This window comes from Budorcas taxicolor, chromosome 16, assembly GCF_023091745.1.
Source record: "Budorcas taxicolor isolate Tak-1 chromosome 16, Takin1.1, whole genome shotgun sequence".
Lineage (NCBI taxonomy): Eukaryota > Metazoa > Chordata > Mammalia > Artiodactyla > Bovidae > Budorcas > Budorcas taxicolor.
Genome location: NC_068925.1, coordinates 44,488,338 through 44,511,361, shown reverse-complemented (window position 1 = coordinate 44,511,361; position 23,024 = coordinate 44,488,338). Strand labels below are relative to the sequence as shown.

Here is a 23,024-nt window from a genome sequence, read left to right as displayed (position 1 = left end):
GTCAAAAAGGGGGCTCACCCTCCTATAGACGTGTCAGCTGGGCTGGGGAGATCTGGAAATTCTTCCAAACCCCGATCTCTGCTCGAGACCACAGACAATTCAACCAGCAAACATGGTGCTTTCACCCGCTTGGCGGGGATGGGCCCCAGCGGCAGAGTCCATGTGACGTGGGGAAATCAGCTCACACGCCCAACTATTAAAAATCTTTATTGTTAATTGTTTTCTCCAGCAGAAATACTTGTAGAGATATGAACCTACAGCAACATTTTCACTTCTCTTCTTCAGGAGATGAGATAGGTTAGGGCCACTGTCATTACAAGAGGGAGGCCCATGAACTTCACAAGGAGAGGAACACACCTTTATGGGAGCCACAGGTACTAGGAGAGGGGCGGCCAGCAGCATCAGAACTGATGCCTGATGACAGATGTTACAACCCTGGGTGGTGGTGGGGTGACTGAACAAAAATTCACCTTTCCCCAGGTGGTCAGCTGGAGCTGCGGGCCACAGAGCTGGGAGTGAGAGGGTATGTGTGTGTGTGAGTCTGTGTGTGTACACTCACACATATGTGCGTCCACACACTGCCCCTCCCGAAAGATGTCCTTGACCCTTGGGGATCAATCAACTTTCCAGGCTAACAGTCAGCTGGCCAGCGCCGGGGGCCTGTTTGTGCAGGAGGACGTGGGTGTCTAGGTTGTGACACTTGGGTCTTCCTCTGGGGCGAGGCTCAGAGGAAGCTCAGAGTCCAGCATGAATAGCCATGGGGCTCCCAGGCTTGGGCCCTGGTCATGCAGGTGTTCGGCTCCCATGCTCCATGACCACGCTGAGAAGGGGAAATTTGGCTCTGAGTGTTTTCTCCTGGCTCTGGGTTCTTGGGGCAAGAAGCAGGCCTCAACTGTCTATGACCTCCAGGGGTGGAGGTGTGGGGGGTAGGGGTGGAGACTTCCCCTCCCCAGGCCCGCATCCTTCTCAATTCCTCACCCACACTCTCCTCCAGAGAGAGATGCAGGAAGCAGGACGGCTGGCTTCAGGGGAGGAGGAGGGCAGCTGGGAAGACCTGGGGTTCCTGCAGCCCTTCAAAGACCATTCAGTGCTCTGCAGTGTGTTTCTGGCGGCCGGGGTGGAAGGCCCGCCTGGTGGGACTTGTTCAGTGAAGGCCCAGCCAGCTGTCCCAGAGGGCACTTTATAAATAAACAATGACACTGTCCCTTCCAAGCTGCCATGGGGAGAGAGTCTTCCGAAGTGAAGGGCACAGCCTCGGATGAGAGGCCTCTGGGGGCTGATCAGGACCCACGGCCCTGGCAGCACACACCGAGGGAGGAGCCTGGGGGCAATGGTGGTGGTGGTGGGGTGGTTGGAGCCAAAGGCCTCCTGGGCCTTGTAAGCCAACCTGAGGCCTTGGTGTGGGTTCTGGGTTCCCCAGCAGAGACCTCTGCTACGTTTTGGGGTCTTAGAGCTGAGAGCAGCTCCCGCCCGGATGAGATCTCAGGAAGTTGGCTACAGACGGAATGATGACTAAAGGGAAAGAGGTACCCTGCTCAGTGAGAGCAGGCTAGGGAGGCCCGGACGGTGCAAGTGAGCAATTCCATTCTCACCGAGGGAGGCTGGATGGTTGCCAACTCGTGGAAGTCATTCTGGTGAATGGTCTCCTCTAGGCCCTGGGCTGCTCATTCAGGACAACCATGGGGGCTCTGTTTTCCAGCTGTAGATCCTGCTTGGGGTCCTGAGGGGGGAGGTCCCCTTGCTGATGAAGCCAGGTGTAGTCATTACTGCAAATGCACTCTCCAGGTGGACCTCCCCCCCAACCCCACTGGAGAGGGCCTACCCACCACAGGTCAGGTGGGTGGCCCATGGTGACAGAAGTCATGGGTGAGCCAATGGAAAACGAAACACGCCTAAACCAGTGGAAGGCAAACACAAAACACGTGAAAACAGCAGCAGGCTCTTTGTGTAATAAATATTGCAAAGCGCACTTGGTTTCTTTCTTTCTTTTTTTCAAGTCAAATATAACAACCAATGTCCCAAACCCTGTTTTCGACATTCAAAAGAGAGGAGCTGGTGTGATCAGCCTAACACCTGCAGCCAATCAAAGAAAAAAAAAAGGTTCCCATTAGCCAGCCAATCAAATCCTTTTCCAGTTTAAGCCGCCAATCGGACCTCCTCATGTTCCTCAAGAGTGACCCAAATAAAGCACCAGAGCTCGGAGAGCTTCCTGGGAAGCCATACACCCGAGGCGCAAATTTTTTTTCTTTTTTTAAAATAAGAGTCAGAAAATAAAAATAAAAAGGTTTCCATTGGTCAAGATTTAAAAATAAAAAGGTTTCTTCCTGCAGCCAATCATGAGTCCGTCTCTTTAAGCCAATCGTGACCGCACCACTGGTGTCTCCCCCAAGGATGCTGAGTGGCCGTGGGGTGGGGTAGTGTGGGGTGGGGTGGGGGGCCAGGGGGAGGGGAGATGACCCTCTGCCACTCAGCGGTGAGGTCCACACAGATCTCCTGGCCTTGGCCAGCTTCCAGGGTGTTCCACGGGGGTTGCGGCTACTGCCTCCGGTCCTCCGTCTCCGACCTGGAAAACGCCATCACTACGTCCTCCGCACCTGCAGACCGTGGGGAGAGAACCGCTGCTGGATGGGCCTCTGGCGCTGGGCTGCGGCCCCCATGCGGTGTCAGTCCTTGAAGGAGGGGTGCTTTCTGAGAACAAAGTGCTTCTTGGGAAGCCCACTGCCCTTCTTGAGCCTCCCCTACAGCCTGGCCAGGATTTGCCAGCAACCCAGCTGCAGGGCCTCTTGAGGCAGGTTGCCAGGGTGAAGCTCAGAGGCTCACTCTAGGCTACCCCTCCAAGAGCAGAGAGGACAAGAACCCAGGCTGCTGTCCTGAGCAGGGCTCTCTCTGCCGGTGACCCTTGCTCCAAGGTCACCAAAGCCAGGGGCCCTTGGGAAACGCCTCTTCTTTCTTAAGACTCTGGTCTCCATCCCTTTGGAGGATCTCCCTCCTGATTTCTAGCACTCATTCCTTTGTCCAAACCCCATCACCTATTCAGAGGAACACAGCCAGGCCCACTTCCAGCCCAGCTCCTACAGAGACAGATAATGGCCATAATCTTTCCGTTGCTATTTTTCATGGTAGATTTGAGGATTCTGGTCCAGGGTCTCATGAAACCACTTCCTTTGTCTTGTTTTCCCTGAGACAGGCTCTGACTTGCAGCCAGAAAAGGCAGGAGGGAGGAGGGGGAGAGTCTGGAATGCGGACTTGCCTCCCCCGGAGCTGCTGGGAGGAAGGCTGAGCACAGGCGCTGTGGGGCAGGTGAGGTCACCTACAGGTCCCGCTCTGCCTCCAGTGCCTGGGTCCTGCCACGTCTCTCCCCTTTTTTCTAAACCTAGGTTCTTGGTCACACCCTGAACGTTAAAGAGCAGTCAGTTGCCTTTGGCCTTTCAAACATACTTCTGTTCTGCTGGAGGAATTCTCCCTGGGAGGGGAGGGTCGGAACTGCAACACAGGGGGTGTGGGGCCACTGAGCAGGAGGTAGGGGTTGGGGGAGTGATGCCTGGTGGAGCTGCTGGCATGGGAAACCAGAGAGAGGGCAGGACTCCACCACTGCCTGCCCCCCAGGGCATGGTGTGGGCCAGTTCCTTCCACACCGCAGGGTGTTGCCATTTCCCACGGCAGCTTCTTGGTGCCTCCTGCCTAACTGTCCTGCCGGGAGGAGCAGAGGAGGTGCCCAGCCCTGGTGCTACAGGAGGAGGGCCCCTCCGAGAAGGATGTCACATGACAGACAAGTGCCTGCAGTTTAGCACCAGAGAACCAAGGTGCCGCTGCCAAGGGGAGTCACCCTGCTGCACAACCCCACCTGACCTGATGTTCTGCTGCTACCAGCACAACCTCTATTCCCGCCAAGGGGAACAAGCTTCTAGAAAGGAGCTTGGGTCATCCAACTTCTCGGGCTCCTGTGCTTGGGAAGCCCTAGCAATCCTTCCCCTGTCTTCTCGGGAACATTCTGTACTCGCCTCGCTCCTCGGACCACGCAATATCACTGCGGGCAGAATTTTCCTAGCAACCACAGGATCCAAGATTACATCATACCCTGCATGGCAGCTGAGCCAGTTACCTAACAGATGCTGGCTTTTCCCGAGTGTCAACTCTCCAGCTCGCTAAGCAGGAGGGGGCTGGAGGGAGACCGTGAAAGGGGAGTTGTCAGCAAAAGAGGCCATGCACAGTGGCAGCCCACTCACTGCTTTCCTGGCCTGTCCCATGGGCTTGGTTGCAGGGACCTTGGGCCTTTGTGCTGAGCTGCAGGCACAAAAATAGCACCGGCCACCCCGGGAGGGAAGAGTGAGCCTGCAGAGGGAATGGCCATCGGTTCCTTGGAGGAGCCCAGACGCAGGGGCTGCAGGATGAGTGTACCTGGGCTGCACTCTGAGAGGTGGGGAAAGAAGTCACCTCCTCAAGGTCATTGAGGGACTCCAGCAACTCCCTAACAAGACATCTGCACCAGGGCTGCTCTGCCAGCTGGTCTGGCTGGGGCGGAGAGGGCTGGGGACCCGCGGCTCCTGTTTATAGGGCCTCCCACTCTGCTGCTGGAGCCGTTGCATAAAGGGCCCACAGAGCCACTGCCCACCCCAGCTCTGTTCTGTTCCTAAAGGACTCACTGTTTTCCAGGGCTCACCACCAGGGATCTGCTCCTTCTTCCAGAGCCTCCTCTGACCTTTCTTACACTGGTTGGCCTGGCATTCGTCACTCAACAAGGGCCTGACCCTGCGGTCTATGAGGTGAGGATGTGGCCCTTCCCCTTCTCCGAGGAATTGGGGCCGATCACCCAGTGGAGAAGGCAATGGCAACCCACTCTCACTACTTTTGCCTGGAAAATCCCATGGATGGAGGAGCCTGGTGGGCTGCAGTCCGTGGGGTCTCAAAGAGTCAGACATGACTGAGTGACTTCACTTTCACTTTTCCTTTCATGCACTGAAGAAGGCTATGGCACCCCACTCCAGTACTCTTGCCTGGAAAATCCCATGGATGGAGGAGCCTGGTGGGCTGCCATCTATGGGGTCGCACAGAGTCAGACATGACTGAAGCAACTTAACAACAGCACCCAGTGGAGAGTGAGCTACTTAGTTCATTATTATGATTCAAGTTCTTAGAACTTTAGAGCCCAGAGGGATCTCCAAAGTCAACCCTCATGAGCCCTCCTTCTCCTTTGAGGCCAGAATGTGGGGCTTTCCTTAGAGGCTCTGTCTGTCCTGGAAACGCAGGGCTCACAACATGAAGATACTACAGAGAAGCCAGCAGGACCAGCTCACTGAATCTGGGCCATCAGCTAGGTTTACCATCTCATTTTATAGACGAGGCTGGTACATCCCATTGGTACTTTTTGCTGACCCTGTCTGGACGTGGGCTCAGAGCTTCTATTTGTCCTTTTCAACCAGATGCAGTGAGCACAGGAGGGGAGAAGCTGATCAGCCTCTCCTGTTCCACACTCTCTGACCCATTAAAAGATAAAAGAAAGCCAACACCAAATGAAGGCATCCCAAGGAAAGAGAACTGCAGACCAGTATCTCTTATGAATACACATATTCATAACACCTATGGTATGCAAGAACACTCACAAAATACTAGCAAGCAACATATAAAAAGGATTATATACTCTGACCAAGTGACATTTATCCCAGGAATGCAAGGTTGGTTTAATACCCCAAAATCACTTAATGTAATAACTCCTATCAATAGAAAAAGGAACAAAAACTATATAATCATTCGAATAGACACAGAAAACACATTTGACAAAACTCAATACCTCTTCATGATAAAAAACACCCAACACACTAGGAATAAAAGGGAACTTCTTCAACCAGATAAAGGGCATCTACTAAAAACCCACAGCTATTATCATACTTAATGGTGAAAGATTGAAAGCTCTCCCCCATCAAGATTAGGAACAAGTAGACAAAATCCACTCTCACCACTTCTATTCAATACTGTGTCTAAGGTTCTATCCAGGGAAATTCGACAAGAAGTATTTTTGTATTTGTAGAGGATATGGATTTCACATATAAGAAATCCTAAGGAATCCACTGAAAGACTACTAGAACTAATAAATAAGTTAAAGTTGCAGGATATAAGGTCAGTATACCAAAAATCATTTGTATTTCTATAAACTAGGGGTGAAAAATCTGAAAATGAAATTAAGAAAATAATTTCATTTACAATAGCAGCAAAAATAATAAAATCTTTAGGAATAAATTTAACAAATGGAGTACAAAATTTGAACTCTAAAAAGGACAAAACATCAACGTCTAAAACATTGCTAAGGACTTCTCTGGTGGTACACTGGATAAGAATCTGCCTGCCAGTGCAGGGAACATGGGTTCGATCCCTGGTCTAGGAAGATCCCACATGCTTTGGAGCAACTATGCCCATGCTCCTCAACTAGCAAGCTCCAGAGCCTGAGAACTGCAACTACTGAGGCCAAGTGCTGCAACTACTCAAGGCTGCATGCCTAGGGCCCATGCTCTCCAACGAGAGAAGCTGCTGCTCATCAAAACTAGAGAAAGCTTGCACACAGCAACCAAGACCCAGTGCAACCAAAAATAAATTAAAAAAAAAAACATTGCTGGATGAAATTCAACACAATTTCTATCAAACCCCAGCTGCCTTTCTTGCAGAAACTGGCAACCTACTCCTAAAATTCATATGGGAACGCAAAGCATCCAGAATAGCCAAAATAATCTTGAGAAAAAAGAACAAGGCTGGACCCACACTTTTGAATTTTAAAACTTACTACAAAGCTACAGTAAACAAGTTTGGGTAGAACTGGCACAGATCAAGGGAACAGAATTGAGAATCCAGAAATAAACCCTTCCATTAGTGGTCAATTAAATTTTGACAAAGGTGCCAAGGGTTCAATTTGAAAGAACTGAACAAATGGTGCTGAGACAATTGGATATGCTGCTGCTGCTAAGTCGCTTCAGTCATGTCTGACTCTGTGTAACCCCATGGACGGCAGCCCATCAGGCTCTCCCATCCCTGGGATTCTCCAGGCAAGAACACTGGAGTGGGTTGCCATTTCCTTCTCCAATGCGTGAAAGTGAAGTCACTCAGTCGCGTCTGACTCTTAGCGACCCCATGGACTGCAGCCTCCCAGGCTCCTCTGTCCATGGGATTTTCCAGGCAAGAGTACTGGAGTGGGGTGCCATTGCCTTCTCCGGACAATTGGATATACTTACATGTAAAACATGAAGCTGAACCCTTGTCTTGTGCCATACATAAAAATTAACTCAAAATGGAGCAGTGACCTAAATATTCTAAGGGCTGAAGTATAAAAACTCTTAGAAGAAAACAGGAGTAAATCTTCATAGTCTTGAGTTAGGAAATGGTTTCTTAGATAAGACACCCAAGGCACCATTAACAAAAGAAAAAAATATATATATAAGTTGGGCTTTATCAAGATTAAAACCTTTTATGCTTCAAAAAATACTATTAAAAAAAAAGTAAAGACAACCTACAGAATGACAGAAAATATTTGCAAATCTGCTAAGGGATTCATATGAAGAATATATAAATAATTCAATAATAATAAAAAGTCAAACTCCTCCATGTTTAAATTGGGCAAAGAATTCAAATAGATATTTCTCCAACAAAGATATGTGAATGGTCAACATGTGCATGAAAAGATGCTCAACATCATTATTCGTCATGGAAATGCAAAACAAAACCGCAAGGAGACGTCGCTTCATATCCTTGGACAGCTGGAATCAAAAGACAGATGATAACAAGTGTTCAGGAGAAACCGGAACCTTCAGACACCGCTGGTGGAATGTCAAATGGTGCATCCCCCAAGCCTGCTGCACCTGCAGCCTCCTCCACCTCAGCTGATGGCACCTCCAACCCCGGGGTCTTCCTGATTCCTTCTCTCTCACACACACTCCACATACAACACATCAGCCAGTCCTGCTGACTCTACTTTTAAAATGCATCCTGAACTCATCGCCATTCCTTGACTGCCATCCTGGTCCAGGCCACCACGACCCCTCTCACTAGCCCCCTGCACCCTCTTTCCCTGGATCTCTCCGCTCTAGCCCCTGACAATCCATTCACACAGCAGTCAGAAGGAGGTTCTTAAAACCACGAGTCAGCTCCTGCTGCTCCTCTGTTCAAAACTCTCCAAAGGTGGCTTATTGTACGATTTCTCATCACTCTCAAGGGACACTCCAAACTCCACCCTGTGGCTGCAAGACCCAATGCAATTGGGCCTCTGGCTGCCTCCTCCCCTCCTTCCTTACGCCTCCTCTACCTTCACCCCATTCCAGCCACAGGTGCTCCTGCCTGTCCTTCAGGCACAGGAACCTGAGCCTCAGGGCCTTTGCACCTGCTCCTTCCCTGGCCTCAGTGCTCTTCCCAAGTCCATCTCACAGCTCTCACACCTCATGCCAGTTGGTGCACAGTCACCTCCCCAGGCTTTCCCTGACCACAATCTCTAAAACAGTGACACAGGATGAATCGTTGGAGGTGAGGAGCTCAGAGAGATGAAACAACCTGGTGAATCAGAGGCAGAGCAAAGACCTGGTACAGACTTGGAAGACCATGCACGCAGCACGACATGCTTTGTCATTTTCTATTAGAAGAAGGAAATAACTGGTCCTGCCTCAGTTACCCTGAGCACTGAGGCTGCTCCTGGCAGAGCGTGCACCCATATCTGCCCCCATGAGAATGGAAGCAAGACCCAGGACTCACAAAGCACATAGAAGCAGGCGTGGGATGGATGCCCTAGAGGAAATTGAATGTGGAGTCCAGAAAGCCCACCTGGGAGGTGCCTGGCCAGACCCTGTCCCCTGCCTGGGCCCACTGCTCTTCCAGATGCCCCCCTAAGTCCCATGGCTCGCCTGCTATGAAGAGCAGGGCCAAGGCACTGGGGAGGGCGTAGCTCTCTGAACCAGAGCCGAGCACCCAGTGGGCCTTTCCGTCCCATGTCCCACTTCAGCTCTGCCTCTTTAATGGAGTCCAGTCAAGTGACTGGGGACAGAAAAATGACAAACATTTAGGAGCTTAGAAAAGGGAAGCTGGCCCCCAGCTGGGGGCGGGAGACAGACAATGGGGTCACTGGTCTGTTTGCAAGCTCAGGGTGAATTCACACCAACAGAATCAAAAGCCCAGTACAGGCTCCACACACCAGCACCACCCATGGCCCCAGCCCGGCCCGGCTCTCTGAAGGGAACCAGCGTGCTGCGACTGGGGAGCAGCTCTCTGCAGGGTGTGGGGCAGACCGGCAAGAAGCAACAGGGTCTGGAGAAAGGCCCAGGGGTGAAAAAGAGCAGGAAAGAGGAATAGGGGAGATAACTGCAGCCCTGAAGCAGTGGACGGAGGAAGGGCATGGAAGGCCTGTTTCTCAGACCCATCAGGGGACATCCTAGTGGAGAACCAGTCCCTTTCCAGGAGAGGCACAGACCCTCACTGGAGCAGGCCTAGTCCCAGCGCCCACGAGGACAGCTCCAGATACCACCCCTGACCCTCTCCAAGAGGGAACCTGTGGAGACAGAGAGACCAGGTGGTAGAAGGAATAGACAGAGCCTCCTGGTATCTGGGATGTGCTGACCGTGCAGTTCCAGCCTCCATCCAGTTGCAGCTCCCTTAAAGCCCAGCTCGGAGGAGGAGCCCGAGCTCACAGGAGGTGGGGAGCCCTGAGGGTAATCCCTCCCCAAGAAACTGACACAAGGTGCAAGAGCCTGGGCCAGCTTCCAAGGCTGCCAGCCCCAGGCCCCCCAGTGCAGGACACAGCCCTGTGCAGATGTCACCAGAGAAAAGGGGGGACGCCCAGCTCCAGTATCTGCCATGGGTGGGGACACCCACACCCCCTGATCCAGGGTCATGGGCGCCTCCAAGTCTGTGCCCCAGCTGCTCTGAAACCTCACACTCACCCCTGGCTGGAACCTCCCAGGACGACTTCTTTCTGAGCTGGAGATCTCATGACCTCCTGACTTCTTCCTAATGAGGGCAAAAGACCGGGGACTGGAAAACTCAGAAATAAAACCCCAACCCCCAGAGTTTCCCTGGAGGAGGAAATGGCAACCCACTCCAGTATTCTTGCCTGGAGAATCGCCATTGTCACACACACACACACACAGACACACACACACACAGACACACACAGACACACACCACACACACACACACACACACACAGAGTCTCCCAAGTCCAGCTGGAGGTTAACCTGAGCAAAGTTAACTCTGCAGGAGTTAACTGGTAAAAGTTCTTCAAAACTGTCCAGGGAACCACAACTGCCAGGTCTGGGTCATCCCTCCACGCACACAGCCACAGGCTCCAAAGTGTCCAGGGTGATTCCCATGTCCGCTGTTTGCCCCTTCTCTGAACATGTCACTTGGGTTGTGGCATTCCCTCTCGGTCCCCTGAGGTCACTATCTTGCCATCCATGGCAATCAGCATCTGCTACTCGGCTACCTGGCTACCCCAAACAGCACAGCTCAGCTACCTGCTCTGGGGAGATGAGCAAGGTAGCAAGGCTCCCTCATGGAAAAACAGATCCAAGACACTCTTCCAAGGGCAAAGGTGTCCACCGAGCTGAGGCCGAGCCCCACCCTGGACTAGGCCTCCCCACACAGAGACCCAGACCCGCTGGGTGTCATATGCTTCTCTGAGCAGCTGTGGCCTTGGAGCCCAGGGTTCTGTGCCTCTCAGATCTGCTGAGAGTATGGCTTTTCCCCAGAGATAGCACGACACTGGCTGCTATGGGAACAGCACCCCAGATCCTCCACAGTCTCAGCAGCCAAGCGGGCTCCAGGCTCGGTGACGCCTTTTGGGCTCCAGGGTGGCAACCATGTCACCAGGTGCCCTGGCTGCAGAAGGCGGGGCCCGTGGGCTTAGGTGCAAGGGGGCTCCTGGAAGAGGCACTGGGCCTCCCGATAGGCCAACGCAGGCCTCCCCAGACTTGGGCTCCTCAGGTGGATAGGGGTACCTGGGCCAGAGTCTGAACCCTGCCCAGTCCCTGCATGTCCACCTCGGTTTCCTTATCTGCAAAACACATGTATCCTGTCCACCCGTTGGACTGACCCAGATAACACCTGCAGCATGAAACATCGCAAACAGCACCTGGTGGGGTCACACCCCAGAGATGCCATTACCCCTGCTCTGCTCTAGACCCAGGAACCCCAGGCCACCTACCCCTCCTGCACTTCACTGAGCCCAATACACACATGCTGCCTCTGGGGGTTGTTTTCCAAGGTATTGTTGTTCAGTCACTCAGCTGTATCCTACTCTGTGACCCCATGGACTGCAGCACGCCAGGCTTGCCTGTCCATCACCAACTCCCAGAGCTTGCTTAAACTCATGTCCATTGAGTCGGTGATGCCATCCAACCATCTCACCCTCTGTCGTCCCCTTCTCTTCCTGCCTTCAATCTTTCCAGCATCAGGGTCTTTTTTCCAAGGTGAGGTGTCCCTTATCAAGTCTCTTAGTTCCTGCAATGGAAGCTCTCCTACACTACAGAGAATTGTGTGAAGGGACAGAATCTGGAAGGGGCAAGGGGGTCCCTCCAGGGGTCAGGAAGGGCCAGGTCTTCACCCAGAGTCCCAGCACATTCTCAAATTCTGGAGGGCGTCACAACCACCTGGGGTCTTGCTTCAAATGCAGATGTCCAGGCCAACCTGGCAGACACTCTAACCCAGGAGGGCTCGGGTGGGGCCCAGGCATCTGCATTTTTAGCAAGTGCCCTCCATGATTCAGGTGCAGTGGTCTGTGTAGCCCACATTCCGAGAACTCAATGCTACAAACGGTCCCCACCCCTGAGCTGCTGTCTCTTCTCATCCAACCTTCTGTCCTGCTTCCACGGCCTCACGCCATGTACTCCCGGCCCTCAGCAATCTGCCTCCAGCCAGGATCCACAGACACTGTTTTGGGAAAAGGCACCACGGACATTAATTAGGAACCCTGGGGGCCCTGATGGTGAGCCAGCGGCTCCTCTCCTCCTTTCTGCGCTCCCCCACGCCCCCTGCTGGCTATGGTGCTGTGCTCACAGGGTTCCACTTCCCCTCCCTCTGCCTGCTTTCCCTGGGGGCCAATCCCCAAATCTGCTCCCTCCTTACACCTGGGTTCTGACCTAACCCCTGCCTGCTCCTAGAGGATCCCACACACTGCCCACTTGGGGGACCCCTGCCTGCCCCTCCACTGTAGCTGCTCAGTCCAGGAGCCCCGTCCACACGGCCTCACCTCCAACCCCACCCCAACTTGCTCACAAGACACTGCTGTGACCTTCTGCGTGTCTCTCTGCCCCAGCATCTGACCTGTGACCTCTCCCCACCGCTCACCCTAGATGGACAGCTACTGGCCTGGCCATCCCACCCCTCAGGTCCTGGGAACCCCCGCGGCCTCATCTCCAGAATTTACTTTGTTCCGAGCTCGTTTGCCTTTCCAGTTACTTACCACCCACACTCACCCCTTGGGGGACACTTGCCCAGGGCTGGGCAGGCTCCAGGACTCCCTCAGTCGGTGCCATCCTTCTCCTAGTCTGTCCACATGCACTCCTATACATCCTTCACCATTAGGTGCTCAGTTGGGTCCAGCTCTTTGGGACCCCATGGACTGTAGCCGGCCAGACTCCTCTGTCCATGGAATTCTCCAGGCAAGATTACTGCAGTAGGTAGCCATTTCCTTCTCCAGGGGATCTTTGCAACTCAGGGATCAAACTGGGGTCTCCTGCATTGCAGGCAGACTGTTTACCATCTGAGCCACCAGTGAATCCTTCAAGACCCAGGCAAATAGCACCTTTTCTCTGGGGCTTTCTAGGTGGGTTCCCTGCCCATGGGGTCAGTCATCCTGGGATCTGTGCCCAGAGGTCTTTACATGTTTACTCCCGTTTCCATCTACCTGGCTGCGCTGGCAACTTGAGGCTGGGAGCCGTTGCCTGGCATCCAGATCAGTGGGTGACTGTGTGCCAGAAGGAGCCATTGCTGACCCCAGGGGCCCCTGATGCTCTTCTCCAGGACAGAGGTTTGCCTCTCCCAAGCAGGTGTCAGGAGGAAGGTACAGAGGTGCATAGGGCTTGGAGGTCCCTGCTCTCAGCTCCACACAATAGCAGATGTCACACCAGTGAAGGAGGGAGGGTCAAGGCAACCCTTCACAAGCCAGAGCCAGATGCTGAACAAAGCTACCAGCCTGCTGCTCAGCATGATCCTCACCCTTTCTTAAGCCTTTTTCTTTTTCTGTGATACAAGTTATCTCCTATCAAGTCTTCCTGGTTGACTTTTTCAGTTGAATTCAATGTATATGAGATTTTTTTTAGTTCACGTTTATCATTATTAGGTTACAAGTAATTCTCATGAAAATGTTGATTAAAGTTTAAAAAGATTAGCTTCCCACCCCACTGACTGGCATTCTCCCAGGGCCTGCCTGCAATTTCATCCAGACTCGGTCATTACCTGGAGGCCCTGGGAGAAGCCTGGGAGCCACATGTGGGCAGAGAGGGGTCCTGGCACCTGGACAGCTGGTCTGCACAGAGAGGGAGCCTCTGTCCACATGGCGATGGGAGAGAGCCCACTCGGGGCCAGAGTTGGACCACGGACTCCCGATGAGATGTGACAAGGGCTCCGTGGAAGCAAAGATGCGCAGGCAGTTCAGGAGCCAGAGGAGGAAGTTGGGGCCAACCCCGGAAGGGCAGACAGGGTGGCAGAGGCAGCCCAAGAGCAGAGGCCAGAGGGTGTAGGAGAGGATTCCAGGAAGGACGCTGGCTGTGACGCTGCGCTGCTGAAGAGGGTCAAGAGGGGTGACGTGTAGAGGGGTTATCCTGCTTGATCCCCGGAGGAGCTATGCACTGGCGGGGTGAGCCCTGCCCTGCCCTCCCCTCCCAAGGCCCTCGCTCCCCGCTGGCTTGCTCACAACCACAGCTATTTTAACAAGGCTCTCAGTGTAACCCTGAGACCAAATGACCTATTTTAGGCTCTCTGGCAGCAGACTCAGAGCCTGCAGCCTTGGCTTCCATGGGGGAAAGCCAGCAGTGCCCCGGGACTGCCCAGCTGGCTCAGGCTGGGGACCTTCCCTGGAAAGTCTCTTTGAGAAAGAGTGTGATCAGACAGAGGCTGGAACAGGCTGGGGGAGCCAGCATGCCAAGGCCAAGAAGAGGGCAAGAACAGCTCCAGGGCAAGAGAAAGGATGCGGGCTTCCTTAACACAAGGGGCCATGTCTCGATGGGGTCTCTCCAGCTCCGGGACAGCCAGATGAGGGTCCACATGGAGCATGGCTGGAAGATGGCAGGTCTGCAGGTGAATGGCCACAAGGAGGATTCTGCCAAGTGAGCTGGGGGCCTGGAACTGGCACTGGCCAGGCGTTCATCCTGGAAGCAGCTCTCAATCAGGGAGAGACCCAGAGCTTAGAGCGAACACGTTTAAAGGGGCCTGGAGATGAAAAGTCCAGAAAACAGCACCAGGAAACCCTTCCAACTTTTTGATGCCCTCTTGAAATGCCATGCTAACCACCTCCATCACACCTGCCCCTCAGGTAAAACACTGTTATGCTTGGAAGCACACATGGCCTGTAAGCCACATCTAAAACCACATGACAGGAACCACACAACATCTATGGCCTTGAGCATCTCACTCAACATCTCAGGGTCTGTTTTTCCATTAGGAAAGTGGGGCTGTGATCACCCCTGCCTCACAGCCCTGTTGGGAGGATTCCCTAGGATAACTTTATGTGCTACTTGACACAGAACCTGACACACAGTAGGAGCTCAAGAAATTAATTATAATTAATAGCAAAGATGAGAATCACATGTCCAACAGTAAAGGATCGGTCAAAAAATGATGGCACAGCCACATGGCTGCATATCATGTGATTGCTAAATTGCTTTCTCAAAAATTAAGGCCATGGTAAAATTCTCATAGGGCTTCCCAGGTGGCTTGATGGTAAACAATCTGCCTGCCATGCAGGAGTCATGGGTTCAATCCCTGGGTCAGGAAGATGCCCTGGAGAAGGAAATGGCCACACACTCCAGTATTCTTGCCTGGAGAATTTCATGGACAGAGAAGCCTGGCAGGCTACAGTCCAGGGGGTTGCAAAAGAGTCAAACATGACTTAGTGACTAAACAACAAAATTATCCTAAGTAAAAAAATGGAAGCTAAAATGGATATCATAATGTTTACATTGTATGGAAATCCATTACAACTTTGTAATGGCAATTCATGCATATTTTTTTAAAAAGCCTGCTGGTTAACTAATGCAAGGTAATGGGTTCAGCTATTTGCAGTCAATCCTTTAGGCGCCTCTGCTGTTTCTATCTTTCCCAACCACTTTCAGTGATGAGTATGCATTCTTTCACAGCCAGGAAAAATTATCAATATATGGTACAGATTGAACAGCACTGACAACAAGAAAGGAACGAACTCAGCATTCTGTTGAGCCTGCTTTCGGAAGCTACAGCTCTCTGTCCCCCAGCCTACAGCTGGGCCTTCTCAGCAAAGTGATCTTCCCAGAGAAGCACTGGTTGCCTTTGGTTCAAACTCAGCTGTCGGGTCTGCTCGGCCACCATGGGGACCAGGAGACAGCGCTTCACGGTTCTGCTTTTCTGGGGACTCTGAGCTTCCAGACCCAGAGGGCAGTCTATTCATTCACCCAAGAACATGCTGGGGGCCTGGGGGGCCAAGCCCCACAAATGCGAAGAGGGAAACCACAGGAGCTCAGAGCTGGTCCAGAGCTGGACCAGGTAACAGCGTGCGGAGCAGCACAGCTGCGGTGCTAGTGTGCGGTGGGGACCACCGGAGGGCCTGGCCCAGCCTGAGGGGAGCAGGGGAGGGGGCGCGTCAGCACTGGGCTCCTGGCCATCGAGAGGCACATGTGGGGACAGGAAGGCATGAATGCACAAGGCTTGAGACGGGAGCAGAAATCCACGCAGTGTGGCTGTTTATGGAGTATGAGGTCCTGGTGTCTGGGGCGGAGGTGGGGGAGGTAGGTGGAGGGGGGTGAGGGCCGGAGAGGTAGGTGGGGGGGGGGGGCGAGGGCGGGGGAGGTAGTAGGGGCAGGGGGTCCCACACATCATGGCTAAGGGGGTTGGATTGTATCCTCAAGGCAGTAGGAAGCCACTGAGAGACTTCGAGGGTGGTCTCGGATTAGCAGAGGCCAGGCAGGTCCATCCCCGTTTCAGTACAGGGTAGCAGGGGCAACTGGCACCCTCTGCTGGAACCAGTCGATGAGGCCGTAAGGTGCAGGCCTGTGCACTAGGGTCTCCAGGAGCTGTCTGCACCCAGCAGGTACTGAAGACACGTTCACTGAGGGAAGGATGGGATCTGGGGGTGGGGGGAGCAATGCCCAGCCTGCTCTCTTCCCTGGGTCTGGGGAGGGCAAGCAGTGCTCCTGATACCAGACCCCTCCAGCCCCAGAGGAGAAGCATGGGCAGGTCTAAGGTGGTGGGCAGGACCCTAGGACGCTAACCGGTGATGGGGCGGCCCAGGCCCCCTACCGAGGGCAGCTGGTACAGCAGAGGTAAGAGCTGCAAGGGCTCCCAGGAGCAGAGCGAGGGCATCTGCTGAGAGACAGTGCCACCTAGTGGCAGGAGGCGCGCACACCAGGCTTCTCTGGGACTGCCCTGCCCACCACCCCAAATGCTCCTAGGCCTTTCTGGGCTTTTCATGCTGGCGTCCTGAGCAATGGAAGCAATGATCTTGGGCTTTTGCCACCTGGGCTGCACCTGAGCCTCTGAGAGCAACAGGCCCTGTGGCATCAGCTGAGGGCAGCTCTGCTGAAGAAAGTGGACAAGCTAGAATGTTATTCGAGCCCCACGTGGCCCAACGGCGTGGCCAGAAATGTAGGGTCCTGTTCTCATGCTTGAACCTCCACAGTGGAAGAGATAAAGGAAATACAGTGTGCTCCGGAAGCTCTTCCAGGCACTGCTGACCCCTCCCCCCTTCCAACTCACACTCCAGGGAATTCTCCTTCAGGCCCTTCTGCAGCCTGTTTTCTCAATGGTTCAGGTCAGAGGTGACCGTGGGAGGAGGGGCAGACTGAAGGACACCCCAGCAGCAGAGAACCATCTCCCCAGATATTCTCCCCCGGCTCCAGGTTTAGTCCCAGGAGTCTGTTCCTGGGAGAGAGAAGTACCCAAGGCCAGCCTGGCTGTCTGTGGACGCCCCAAACCCAGGAGGGTCCAGATTCCAGCACCACAAATTCACAGCCACACGCCCACAGCTCACTCCTGACTGCTCAGCAGTTTCAGGCCAGGTAAGGTCACCGTGACTGCCTTAAATAACTCAACAGAGTGTGTTTCCAATTGTTGGTTTAGCCAAGCAAGATAAAAAGTACTTTTTAAAACTTCCCCTTTAAACAACAAGGTCCTACTCTTTAGTGCAGAGCTATATTCAGTATCCTATGATAAACCATAATGGAAAAGTATATTAAAAAAAGAATGCATATATGTACATAACTGAATCACTTTGCTATACAGGAGGAAATAATGCAACATTGTAAATAAACTATACTTCAATTTTTAAAAGAGAAAGAAAGAAAGAAAACAGAAAACCAAAACTAAAAGTTCAGAGACTTAAAAAAAAACACTTCCCCTTATTGTCAAAAAAAAAAAGTACATGCAACGTTAAAAAATTAGTTTTAGCAAAAAGTGTTTGACGCAGAAACTGAAGGTGCCTTATATGGTCCCACCCTCTATCAAAATTTTCTGTTAACAACCTGCTAAATATTCTTTCCGCTACTTCTGTTCTATGCATGAGTATGTGGATATGGGCGGGGGCAGGGGAGTACATGTGGTAGTGTTTTCTACACTGACATACAGTTTTATAGCTTCTTTTGATTTTTCCCATTAAGAGCATTCTTCTAGAGGTAGTCTTAGAACCAGAGCTCAAAGTCAGGTTAGCCCAAGACCAGGCTGGCAGAAAATGTGAAGCCCCAGGAACTCAGAAAGCAGGAAAGTTTCAGAAGGGAAGAAGGACACACACTAAAACCCAGATCAGTCCTGGAGAAGAAAAGGCCTCTCCCACAAGAGATATCCCAGGACAGGGGCAGGGACACACCCCTCATCTCCTCCTCTCCCAGCGGTGGCTGACAGTGCAGCTGGTGTGGAACAGGCTGTGGCATGAGTGTGGCCAGGGCGAGCGGCCGACCCGGGAGCTGTTGGAGCCGCTGGAACACCCTGTACATTTCTGCTGAGCTGGGTGCACAGGCCGGGTCACACCCAGCGTCAGAGCTCGGGAACCGGGCCCTGTGCCAGGGCAGAGCCCTGCCTGTGACATCCGGGGGAACAAGGGCAGCCTCAAGAAAAGCTGGCCTGTGTGCCAGAGTGGCTCTCCTCCCTGGCCTTGGGGGTCAGCAAACACGCCCACCAGGGCCCAGCTCCTGGGAGCCTGCTCACACCAGGCAGGCTCCTGGCTGCATGATTTCATAGCCAATAATTCCAAGCCAGTGTAACAAGAACAAAAGGAAAGGACTGAATGAAGATGGTGGGCAGGGTCCTGGGCTCCAGGGCAGAGTGGAACCCAGCCCTGCAGTCTAGCTGCAGGTTTGCATTCTGGGCCCTCCCAGTAACTGGCAGCATGAACTGGCTGCAGTGGCTTACTGCTTCTGAACTCCAGTTTTCTTGCCTGCTAAGTCGAAGTAACACAGCTGGTAGCTCTTTAGGTTAAATGTAATGATGTGTATCAAGCACTCAGCCTGAGCCTGCTAGACAACAATCACTCGGTGTTACCCACTACTATCATTACCGCTGGCTGAGGGCGCTCAAGAGAGAAGTAACTCCCTCAGGCACACAGAGACCTGCAGGGCCACTGGGGCCAACCCCCAGGGCACAGCCAGGAACACAGCAGCCACCTTAAAGCTTGTGACCAGGCCAGGCCGCTGCACACAAGGGTAGTTTTCTTGTCCTGAACAGGGTGGACGGGGTCAGGCAAAGGCTAAAGACATGCAACCACAAGAGCCTCTGCAGTTACAGGGCCCCCAGATACCTCCACTTCTTCCTCCGCCAGGCCCAAAAGGGATTTCCCCCACCCATTACCTGATTGGGTCCTTGGCTCCCACCTGGGGAAAAAGGGACCAGCCCAGAGGCCGAGGAGGCGCCCCAGACTCCACGCTTAGAGGCTGCCGCCATCCGGGGTTAGCTGTGTGGGTGGGGGGAGCTTCAGCCCCTCCTTGTCTGCCCTGAACCTCTCCCTCTCGGGGATCACCCGTCTGCAAGGGCTGGAGCTATGCATTCTAAAGGAACCACTGCTTGTTGCCCCTGGGAAGGGCATGCAGGCCCTTACTCACCCTGGTCGATGGACTCACCCTGGTCGATGGAGTGCTGGGGCAGCTGGCTGAGCTGGCTGTTGACCACCCCCGCGTAGGTGCGAAGGAACTCCTCCTCGCTGGCCGTCAGCTGCAGGGATGAGAGAGCCGGGTGAGAGGTGGCTCACAACTGCCCCTGGAGGCACCTGCTCAGACTGGCTTCATCCCCAAGGGGTGCCTCCTTCTCCTCTCCCTTGGCCTCTATTCTTGAGATGTGACTTTGCCATCCCAGGGTGAGATTCTGACCCCTCTGCTCCCACCCCTGAAGCTTGGACCATTGGGTCCACAGGGCTTGCCACTGGGATTAGATCTGGAACAGGGATTCCAGCGTAGGGCAGGCCAGGCTCGGAGAGGCCCCCTGCCCTCTCGGGTGATCCTGTCCCCCTGGAAAAGAAGGCTCTTGGGAGAGGGGAGGAAAGGAAGGTGAGGGCCTTTAGAAAACCTCACCCGCCTGGCCCAAGCTTGGCACAGGGGGTAGGAAGACTGCCCTGCAGGGCCGGCAGGACTAGACATGCTGGTGTCTGTGCCCGGGAGCCTGAATCGGCCACAGCCTAAGCAGAGCCCCCGCAACCCCCTCCCCAGACCATGGCTAGGAAGGTGGCTGTGGCCCTCTGGCTGCCTGCGGCAGGCGCCCTCCCCAGGGGCCCTGCTGCCTGACGCCCTGCAGGCACTCACGTTGGAGCCCATCTTCCGCAGCATGAGCAGCACTCGGACCTTCTGCTGAATGTACACCTCCTCCGGACTCTTCCCGGGGGCCCCCTCACGGTTCATCCCCTGGCCAGCTCTGGGGACTGCTGCGGAGTGAGAAGCACAGGGGCAGGGGACAGTGTCAGGACGACACAGACCCGCACGCGGGCAGGAGGTGTCAGGCAGCCCACGATGCCTCAGGGGCTCGTTTCTGAGAGCCCGGCATGGAGGTGAATTGCCGATCCCTCCCTCAACCCTGCTGGCCCAACAGCCAGCCCGAGCAGCTACCCGCCCTCACCCCACCACTCCTCGCAGCAGGCGCTGGTGGCCAGTCCCTTCTGTGCATGGGGCTGCTGGGCCCCCGGGGGCTGAGCTGACCCAGACTCCTGGCCAGCATCACCTTCTAGTCGCCCCCTCAGCCAGGCTCCTGCCACGACAAGCCCAGGGGATATGCTGCAGAAAACCCCAAGTGTCCCCAGCTCTCAAAGCAGGCAGCTTCCATGAGGAGCAACGTGACACAATCAAGGCAGCTGACTGGGGCCTGTAGCTGGAGAAGCCATGGGATCAGTACCCAGCCCCCAGACACCAAGACAGCTCCCTCTGCATAAGTCTCTGACGTTCGAGAGGCCGGCTCCCGGGCCGGGCTCCAAGGAATCCCTCGATGGGGACGGCGAGCTCAGGGCTGCGGGCACAGACACCCGCCCAGGCTCGTGGCTGCTGCCCTCGCCAGCCCACCCACCTGTCACAGGGCAGCTCCTGCGGGCGGCAGTGCGTTCAGGTGCAGTGGGGACCCGACCTGCAGTGGTGAGGTCCCGGGAGAGAAGTCCCGGGGTTTCCTCCCTCCAGGAGGAGCCAGTGGGGAGGAAGCCGGGCGTGGAGGGGTTTGGGTTACACACTTGTAACTCCTGGATGAGTCAGAAATAACGCAGCAGCTGGCGGGGGTGGAGCCTCGGCAGCCCTGGTGCCAAGGAGCTGCGCTCGCAGGAGGACACTCCTCACACCGTCCATCCCTCAGGGGCCAGCGAGCCCAGGAAAGGCCAGTTCTCCCGGGTGAAAGGCAGGCTCAGAACTGCACCAGAGCCCTGGGCAGCAGCCTCCCTGGAGGCGCCTGTCAAAGCTAACAGGGGCTCCTGCCCTGAAGCCCGTACAACAGGGCAAAATGCAAAATGTGTTTGTGGCAGCCTTGCGCTCGATGCAGTGCCTTACGGGGCCTTCCTTCCACCACCAAAACCCACGTTCCTCTTCCACTGTGTGCCCCTCGTCACCTCCGGGCTCAGAAAATGGCCCGATTCACAACTGGTAATGGGGAAGGAGGGGTGAACTGCCTCCAGAAGGACCTTGAATGAGAGGCAGCTGGCCATCCGCCGGGGTGTCCCCCGGGCCAGGTGCACAGTGCAGGGACAGTCCTAACTTCCCAGCATAGCTGAGCGGGATGGCTTGGTTATGGGGGATCGCTCCTCCACCTGCTGACGTGTTCGCGCCTCCCCCACCCCACACAAGTAGCCAGAATGATCACTTTAACAAAGCAGAACACATGACATTTCTCCTCACTTCAGCCTATGCCAGCATACATTTCATGTCCTCGCTGGGACCCCGCAGGCTGGCCCTGCCTCCTTGTTCCCACTCCTCCCCTGCTCCCCTCCCCTTCCCGCCTCCCTGCCGGTGTCCAGGACCTGCCTCGAGGCTCCTACCCCACCAGCCTCTGCCCCGGGGTCTCCAGGCCTTGCTTAGAGGGCTTCTGGGGGAGCCTTTCTTGACCGTAATCCAAGCAGGGGGTGCACCCCTGCCCAGGCCCTCCTGCCCAGCTGCCCCGTCTCGTCCTGCTTCCTGAGGGCACCTGCTGGGTGCTCGATGACTGTGTCTCTGCACCCGCTGAGGGGCTGGGGCCACAGGTGCTTCACTCACCCATTCCTCCCACAGCCTGAGCCCGGGTGGCTGAAGGGACAGTCCAGAAAGCCCGTGAGGTCTGGCCTCTGGGGTCCCCCCTCCACCCCATGCAACAATATCCACATCACTTAGAGTCAAGTTTGTTTTGTTCAGTCGCTAAGTCATGTCCGACTCTTTGCGATCCCATGGACTGCAGTACACCAGGCTCCCCTGTCCTTCACTATCTCCTGGAGTTAGCTCAGATTCATGTCCATTGAGTGGGTGATGCCATTCAACCATCTCATCCTCTGTTGCCCCCTTCTCCTTTTGCCTTCAATGTTCCTAGGGCTGAATGCACATCTCTAATCCAGTCTCCATAACCAAACTCAGCTTTCCCAAATACTTTCGTTCCTGAGTAACTTGTCTGCTTTGGGCTGTCGTGTTCTCCAAGGACACTGAAATGCTCCATGAAGCCTCCGAACTGGGAGTGAGGGCTTCCAGGGATAAAAGCCCTCTGATTCTGTACTGTGGCCAAGGGCTGATGGTCGGTTGACGGTCTTCTTGTGGAAGACAAGGGAATGGCCACTAGGTGTCGCCACACACAAAAGAACCAGAGCTCCAGTGCTGTCCGCCCCCAAACCCCAGCATAAGCCCCCAAAAGGCCCTTCTGGTTCAAGCCACCCTAGCGATGGATGGCTTGAACCCTGTGACCTCCTGCTGTCACAGACCACCCTCAGTCCCCCCAGAGCAAGCTCTGTCCCCCCGTTCAGGGGCCAGCTCCATCTAGCTAAGGACACTTCTCGATTTTGCTTAGCATCCCAGGACCTTGGGATGCTGGCTTCACAAAGGTCGAGAGTCCCTTCCTCACTGTCCTTTCCTGACTAGCCAGGCTTCCTCCAGCAGAGGTGTGAGAGCTCGGAACCAACAGGACAGTGTGTGTGTGTAAACGTGTGCAAAATCATTTTGTTATTGCTGTTGTTTAGTTGCTAAGTCCTGTCCAGCTCTTGAGATCCCATGGACTGTAGCTCGCCAGGTTCCTCAGTCCATGGAATTCTCCAGGCAAGAATACTGAAGTGGGTTGCCATTCCCCTCTTCAGGGGATCTTCTCCAACCAAGGAATGGAACCAGAGTCTCCTGCATTGGCAGGCAGATTCTTTAGTGCTGAGCCACCTGGGAAACCATTTTATATTGGGTCTATTTCACAGAATCTTG

General features: G+C 54.4%; 1 protein-coding gene across 2 annotated transcripts in view; it reads right to left on the bottom strand.

Moving 5' to 3' along the window:
- Positions 1 to 292: 292 nt before the first annotated feature.
- The window catches only part of CTNNBIP1 (catenin beta interacting protein 1), a 48,036-nt gene continuing 25,304 nt past the window's right edge, over positions 293 to 23,024 (bottom strand). Inside the window, exons 1-4 of one of the 2 annotated variants that reach the window (XM_052653863.1) lie at positions 20,686 to 20,801; positions 19,935 to 20,053; positions 19,260 to 19,350; positions 293 to 2,594 (exon numbers count right to left, since the gene is read on the bottom strand). In XM_052653863.1, coding sequence (XP_052509823.1) covers positions 2,536 to 2,594; positions 19,260 to 19,350; positions 19,935 to 20,030 — 246 coding nt within the window. In that variant the 5' untranslated portion in view covers positions 20,031 to 20,053; positions 20,686 to 20,801 and the 3' untranslated portion in view covers positions 293 to 2,535. Of the gene's footprint in view, positions 2,595 to 19,259; positions 19,351 to 19,934; positions 20,054 to 20,685; positions 20,802 to 23,024 lie in introns of those variants that run through there. The other variant, XM_052653862.1, reaches the window with a different exon arrangement.